The 7,986-nt window shown below is 39.6% G+C and overlaps 1 protein-coding gene across 1 annotated transcript; it reads left to right on the top strand.

Moving 5' to 3' along the window:
• The first annotated feature begins 6,745 nt into the window (after positions 1–6,745).
• LOC126000710 (olfactory receptor-like protein OLF4) lies at positions 6,746–7,711 on the top strand. The gene has a single exon (XM_049767855.1). It carries the CDS (start codon positions 6,746–6,748, stop codon positions 7,709–7,711), a length of 966 nt encoding a protein of 321 aa, XP_049623812.1.
• The last annotated feature ends 275 nt before the right edge of the window (positions 7,712–7,986 follow it).

Below are 7,986 nucleotides of genomic sequence, written 5' to 3'. Positions count from 1 at the left end.
CATTTGGATTTAACCTTCATACATGATGTTAGCTGGGGGTCTAAGTTCAATTTTTTGCAAGTGGCTAGCCAGTTGTGCCAACACCACTTGTTGAGAGGCTTTCTTTCTCCATTTAGAATTTTTTGCTCCTTTATCAAAAATTAGGTGATTGTATGTCTGAGGAACATTCTCTGAGTATTCAAGTCTATTTCACTGATCTGAGGGCCTGTCTTTATTCTAGTACCATGCTGTTTAGATAACTATTCCTTTGTAGTACAGTTTAAAGTTGGGTAAAGTAATTACTCCATATTCTTTTTCTCAATGATTACTTTAGCTATTCTAGGGTGTTTATTGTTCCAAATGAATTTCAAAAGTGCCTGATCTACTTCTTTGAAGAATGTCATGGGTATCTTTAGAGGGATAGCATTAAATATGTACAATGCTTTGGGGAGTATTGCCATTTTGATTATGTTAATGCTGCCAATCCATGAGCAGGGTATGTGCTTCCATTTCTGCGTGTCCTCTCTTATTTCCTGGAGCAGAGTTTTATAGTTTTCTTTATATAGGTCCTTCACATTTTCAGTCAAGTTGATTCCAAGATATTTGAGTTTGTGTGGCACTATTGTGAATGGGGTTGTTTTCTTAATGTTCATTTCTTCCTTATTACTATTGGTGTATAGAAAGGCCATTGATTTTTGTGTGTTAATTTTGTAGCCTGCCACCTTGCTATATGAGTCTATTGTTTCCACAAGCTTTTTGTAGAGACTTTAGTGTTTTCTAAGTAGAGTATCATGTCATCTGAAAACAGCAAGAGCTTGACTTCTTCCTTTCCTATCCAGATTCCCTTGATATCTTTTTCTTGCCTAATTGCTATAGCAAGTACTTCCAGTGCTATGTTGAATAGGAGTGGTGAGAGAGGACAGCCTTTTCTTGTGCCAGAATTTAGAGGAAAGGCTTTCAGTTTTTCTCCATTGAGGACAATATTTGCCTCTGGCTTGTGGTAGATGGCCTTAACTATATTGAGAAGGGTTCCTTTCATTCCCATCTTGCTGAGAGTTTTTATCAAGAATGGGTGTTGGGGCCCAGAAAGATAGCACAGCAGCGTTCTCCTTGCAAGCAGCCTATCCAGGAACAAAGGTGGTTGGTTCAAATCCCGGTGTCACATATGGTCCCCCATGCCTGCCAGGAGCTATTTCTGAGCAGACAGCCAGGAGTAACCCCTGAGCACCGCCAGGTGTGGCCCCCCCCCAAAAAAAAAAAAGAATGGTGCTGGTCCTTATCAAATGCTTTCTCTGCATCTATTGACATGATCATGTGATTTTTATTTTTCTTGTTGTTGATGTTGTGTATTATGTTGATAGATTTACGGATGTTAGACCATTCTTGCATTCCTTGGATAAAACCTACTTGATCGTAGTGGATGATCTTCTTAATGAGGCATTGAATCCTATTTGCCAGGATTTTGTTGGGAATCTTTGCATCTGCATTCATCAGCGATATTGGTCTGTAATTGTCTTTTTTCGTAACATCTCTGTCTGGTTTAGGTATCAAGGTGATGTTGGCTTCATAAAAAGCTATTTGGAAGTGTTTTCATTTGTTCAATTTCATGAAAGAGTCTTGCCAGGATTGGTAGTAGTTCCTCTTGGAAAGTTTGAAAGAATTCATTAGTGAATCCATCTGGGCCTGGGCTTTTGTTTTTGGGCAGACATTTGATTACCGTTTTAATTTCATCAATAGTGATGGGGGTATTTAGATATGCTACATCCTCTTCCTTCAACCGTGGAAGATTATAAGAGTCCAAAAATTTATCCATTTCTTCCAGGTTCTCATTTTTAGTGGCATAGAGTTTCTCAAAGTAGTTTCTGATTACCCTTTGAATCTCTGTCATATCAGTAGTGATCTCTCCTTTTTCATTCCTAATATGAGTTATCAAGTTTCTCTCTCTTTCTTTGTTAGTTTTGCCAGTGGTCTATCAATCTTGTTTATTTTTTCAAAGAACCAACTTCTGCTTTCGTTGATATTTCGGATTGTTTTTTGGGTTTCCACTTCGTTGATTTCTGCTCTCAGCTTTGTTATTTCCTTCTGTCTCCCTATTTTTGGGTCCTTTTGTTGAGCACTTTCTAGTTCTATGAGCTGCATCATTAAGCTACTCAGGTAAGCCCCTTTTTCCTTCCTGATGTGTGCTTGCAAAGCTATAAATTTTCCTCTCAGGACTGCTTTAGCTGTGTCCCATAAATTCTGATAGTCTGTGTCTTTATTATCATTTGTTTCCAGGAATCTTTTGATTTCCTCCTTAATTTCATCTCGGACCCACTGGTTATTGAGTATGAGGCTGTTTAACTTCCAGGTGTTAAAGTTTTTCTTCTGAGTCCCTTTGGAATTCACAAATAATTTCAGAGCCTTGTGGTCAGCGAAGGTAGTCTGCAGAATTTCTATCCTCTTGATATTATGGAGGTATGTTTTATGTGCCAGCATGTAGTCTATCCTGGAGAATGTCCCATGTACATTGGAGAAGAATGTGTATCCAGGTTTCTGGGGATGGAGTGTCCTATATATATCCACTAGGCCTCTTTCTTCCATTTCTCTTTTCAGGTCTAGTATATTCTTATTGGGTTTCAGTCTGGTTGACCTATCCAGTGTTGACAAAGCCGTGTTGAGGTCCCCCACAATTATTGTGTTGTTATTGATATTTATTTTTCAGATTTGTCAACAGTTGTATTAAATATTTTGCTGGCCCCTCATTCGGTGCATATATGTTTAGGAGAGTGATTTTTTCCTGCTCTACATACCCCTTGATTAATATAAAATGTCCATTTTTGTCCCTTACAATCTTCCTGAGTATAAAATTTGCATTATCTGATATTAGTATGGCCACTCCAGCTTTTTTTATGGGTGTTGTTTGCTTGGATAATTTTCCTCCAGCCTTTTATTTTGAGTCTATGTTTGTTCTGACTCTTCAGGTGCATTTCTTGTAGGCAGCAGAATGTTGGATTGAATTTTTTGATCCATTTAGCCACTCTGTGTTTCTTAACTGGTGCATTTAGTTCATTGACATTGAGAGAAATAATTGTCCTGGGATTTAATGCCATCTTTATATCGAAATTTGGTATGTCTTTTGGTTAGTCTTGTCTTAAATTAGGTCTTTCAGTTTTTCTCTTAAGACTGGTTTTGAGTCTGTAAATTTTCTGAGTCGTTTTTTGTCTGTGAACCATCAAACCGGAAAGTGAGTTTTGCTGGGTACAGTATTCTAGGTGAAGCATTCATTTTATTCAGTCTTGTCACAATATCCCACCACTGCTTTCTGGCCTTGAGTGTTTCTGGTGACAGGTCTGCTGTAAATCTCAAGGATGCTCCCTTGCATGTAATTTCCGTTTTTGATCTTGCTGTTTTCAGAATTCTGTCTCTGTCTGTGGGATTCGTCATTGTGACTAGGATGTCTCTTGGGGTATTTTTTCTGGGGTCTCTTTTGGTTGGTACTCTTCGAGCATGCAGGATTTGATCCCATATATTCTTTAGCTCTGGAAGTTTCTCTTTAATGATGTTCTTGACTGTTGATTCTTCCTGGAAATTTTCTTCCTGGGTCTCTGGGACTCCAACGATTCTTAAGTTGTTTCTGTTGAGCTTATCATAGACTTCTATTTTCATCTGTTCCCATTCTTTGACTAATTTTTCCATTGTCTGTTCATTTGCTTTAAGTTTTTTCTGATCTCTCCCACTGTATGGAATTGTTATGTATCTCATCTTCCACAGCACCAAGTCTATTCTCAGCTTCTGATACCCTGTCCCAGAGCTTATCCATTTTGTCATTCACTTCATTTACTGAGTTTTTCAGGCCTGTTAGTTGACATGTTATTTCAGTTTGGAGTTTTGTGACCTCTGTCTTCATATTTTCTTGGTTCTTATTAGTGTTCTGTTCAACTCTATCCATGGTTTCTTTGAGTTTGTTGAGCATCTTCCATATTGCTTGTCTAAAGTCCTTATCTGAGAGGTTGGTTATTTGGTTGGTCATTATCTGGTCATCAGAAATGTCATCTTCATTCTCTATGTCTGATGCTGGCCAGCTTTGTTTCCCCATTGTCACACTTGTATTGTAGGTTTTTCTACGTGTTGTGGTGGTATTCATTGGCTGAATGGTGTACGCAGCCACATTCCTTTGGCTCCACCCTTTCTGGGTGGTCAACTTGCCTCCAAGGGAGGGGAGTCCTTCGTGGATGAAGCCTCTCACAGGATCAAATCTTAGGCCTGAGCACATAGCAGAGAAGACAATTCGGAGAGAAATGCTGGGCTTCAGTGATCCAGCACAGTTCTTAGTGTGATTTTTTTCTTCTTGTTGTGATGGTGTTCTTTCCTTAGAAAGAGCGCACTGCCGTGTAGCGAAGCAGAGCAGCCATGCTCTTCTGGAGCCTTTTTTCAGCCCACTCCCAAGAGTTTCATGCAACAGACAGGAGACAGACACACACAGGCAACACTCACAATTTTTCACAATCGGGCCCCACTGGGCAGGCATAGTTTCATAGATTTTTCCAGCCTGACGTCACAAACAGGGGACCTGGCTTCTGCAAAGTACTGCTTATAGCCGGTTTTCACATTATGAAGCAGTTCCTTGGCGTTCCCGCCCTAGAATGAGCTTCTGGGAGAGCAAGTTTTCTGGAGCCTCTTTTTGGCCCACTCCCAAGAGTTTCACACAACAGGACAAGAGACAGACACACACAGGCAGCACTCACAATTTTTCACAGTCGGGCCCCACAGGGCAGGGGTAGTTTTGTAGATTTTCCCAGCCTGACATCACAAACAGGGGACCTGGCTTCTGCCTTGAGAATCCATTCTATCAACTTTTTTTTTTCTGGTTTTTGGGCCACACCCAGTGACACTCGGGGGACTCCTGGCTATGCACTCAGAAATTGCTCCTGGCTTGGGGTACTATAAGGGTTGCTGGGGATCGAACCGAGGTCCATCCTAGGTCAGCCACGTACAAGAAAAACGCCCTACCACTAAGGGCACCACTCCAGGTCCAATTCTATCAACTTGTCATGCAAAATATGTTACTTTTTTTTCAAAATATGTTAATTTGTTGCTAGTTACATATAAACTAAATTTGGAGTTTCAGTGATGCAGACTGTGAGCACCAAGCAGCCACAGTCTAAGGAAAAGGAAGAGATGCTTCTTAATTCAAATGACATAGTCTTATTTCTATATTTAAATTATGAACAAAAATTTCCCTTTTCAATGGAATGTTTAAGGAAATATTCAGGTTCCTTCCCTCTGACCTCTCCTGTCTCCTCCCTCCTTCTGACTTCAGTCTCTTCCCTCTGACCTCTCCTGTCTCTCCATTCTGACTTCACCTGTTTCCTCTTCCTTCCCTCTGACCTCCCTGTTGCCTCCCTCCCTCTGACTTCAGTCTCTTCCCTCTGACCTCTCCTGCCTCCCCATTCTGACTTCACCTGTTTCCTCTCCCTTCCCTCTGACCACTCCTGTCTCCTCCCTTCCTCTATCTTTAGTCTCTTCCCTCTGACCTCTCCTGTTTCCTGTCTCTTCCTTCTGACTTTAGTCTCTTCCCTCTGACGTCTCCTGTCTCCCCATTATGACCTCACTTGTTTCCTCTTCCATCCCTCTGACCTCTCCTGTCTCGTTATTCTGACCATTTGTTTCCTCTTTCTTCCCTCTGACCTCTCCTGTCTCCTCTTTAACCTCTTTCCTTCCCTATGACCTCTCCTAAAAAAAGAAAGAAAGAGAAAGAAAGAAAATATTCAGGAATAATTTGCTCAATCATTGTGGATAACAGGTAAGGCTTTGAATGGGAGAGAAGGTGGCATATTCCAAGCTGTCTACAGCTACAGCCCAGAGAGAAATCAGTGTATAAAGGGATTTACTATAGATCTTGAGAGATTCAAGGAAGCCACAATGGAATTTGATGTTGAAAAAACTCAACACATTCACTGTAAATAAATAGGTATCTGGGGTCCTAGCTCTTTCAAAATAAGTTTATAAGTACAAATTCCAAAGTGTTTAGTCAATAGATATGGAAGTAAATAGGGAACCCAATTTTATTCACCTAATCCCTAGACAATAAATTTAAAGGTCCAATAATCAATGAGTAATGGAGTCTTGACTTGAAGTAATAATAGCTATATCAGGGATATTCAGGCTTCTACCTTCTCAGCAACCTCTCATCATGCTTTCTTGAAACTCACTCTACAGGGTCCTTCTATTTATTCTGATATACCTGGGAAAAGCTAAATATTCTCATTTTTGCTCAACAGAGCACATATTAGTCCAGATAATCTCATGTACTTGCTAGTAATTCCTTGGTGTCTCTAAACAGATGACAACTTTTCATGAGTCTTCCAGAATTTGCTATTTATAAAGTAGCACTATCATATATTCTTTGATACATCCACTCTTTTTTCATAATGTCTGATTGAATTTCAGACAACAAATTTTTATTTCTTTACATTCATCTATATAATTTGGAAGTAGAAACTTTTATCACTTGAAAATAGTAACTCCCTGTTATCTTGCCTAGAAAAGAGTTGGATTTTAGTATGCAACAAGCTCTAAAATGTGTGAAAAAAATGTATCAATAAACTAATATATGTATGACCTCGTGGGAGAAAAGATCTTAAAGGCATTTAGATCACATAAGAAATGAAAATTTATTTTTAATTGCAACAAATAAATGGTAAAGTTTTAGTTTCTGTGAAATGTTCATTTGTATAAAATTTAATCCAATTCTTTTTTTTTCATTTCTAGTTGTAAAAATCATCTCATGGTAGTAGACAATGATACACAAACTATAGAATTTTTTCTTTTGGGGTTATCAAAGGACCCAGAACTACAGCCCCTCACATTTGGATTTCTCCTCTCCATGTACTTGATCACAATTTTTGGAAGCCTGCTCATCATCCTGACCACCATCTCTGACTCCCATCTCCATACACCCATGTATTTCTTCCTCTCCAATTTATCCTTCATTGACATAAGCTTCACTTCAACCACCATCCCCAAGATACTATTTAATATACAGACACAGAGTAGAGTTATCACCTATCAAGGCTGCCTCAGTCAGCTGTACTTTTTCATACTCTTTTTAGGGATGGACAACAGTCTTCTGTCTATAATGGCCTATGACCGTTTTGTGGCCATTTGTCACCCCCTGCATTACACTGTCATCATGAACCCCAGGTTCTGTGGAACCCTACTTCTGGTGTCTTGGATTATAAGCGCTCTGCATTCCTTGTTACACACCCTCATGGTGTTACGTCTCTCTTTCTGTACAGACCTGGAAATCCCCCACTTTTTCTGTGAACTCAATCAGGTGATAGAACGTGCCTGTTCTGACACCTTTATTAACAGTATGGTGATGTACTTTGGAGCTGGGATGGCAGGAGCTGTTCCCCTCACAGGGATCGTGTATTCTTATACTAAGATTGTTGCCTCCATTACTGGAATCTCTTCAGCTAACGGAAAGTATAAGGCATTTTCCACCTGTGCCTCTCATCTCTCTGTTGTCTCCTTGTCCTACTGTACAGCTGTTGGTGTGTATCTGAGCTCTGCTGTTTCCAAGGACTCACACCCCAGTGCCATTGCCTCTGTGATGTACACAGTTGTCATGCCCATGATGAATCCCTTCATCTACAGTCTCAGAAATAAGGACATAAAGAGGGCTATGAACACATTCTTGGGGACAGCAGCTCTAAAATTAACCAATGTCCTGGGTCTTAAGCATTCATAATCACAAGAGAAAATTTTTAGTGTCACACATTATTATCTGTTCAGGTTGTGGATATAGGACTTCTATTCACTTCCTGGGTTTTCTATTACATTGTATTCAGTTTTCTGACTTGGTTTGTTAAGTTTTCTTCTCTTTCTAACCAAGAAAGCTTTCTGATTCTATTTTGAAAGCTCAGCTATATATCTTCTACCTACAGATACAATATTTTCCATGACAAAACAAAATCACTCCCATTTATAAATTTGGTGAAGGCACAAAAATAACATTAAGGTAAT

This window comes from Suncus etruscus, unplaced genomic scaffold, assembly GCF_024139225.1.
Source record: "Suncus etruscus isolate mSunEtr1 unplaced genomic scaffold, mSunEtr1.pri.cur scaffold_76_ctg1, whole genome shotgun sequence".
Classification (NCBI taxonomy): domain Eukaryota; kingdom Metazoa; phylum Chordata; class Mammalia; order Eulipotyphla; family Soricidae; genus Suncus; species Suncus etruscus.
Note: the sequence above shows the minus strand (reverse complement) of the source record. Positions and strands in the feature narration are given on the sequence as shown.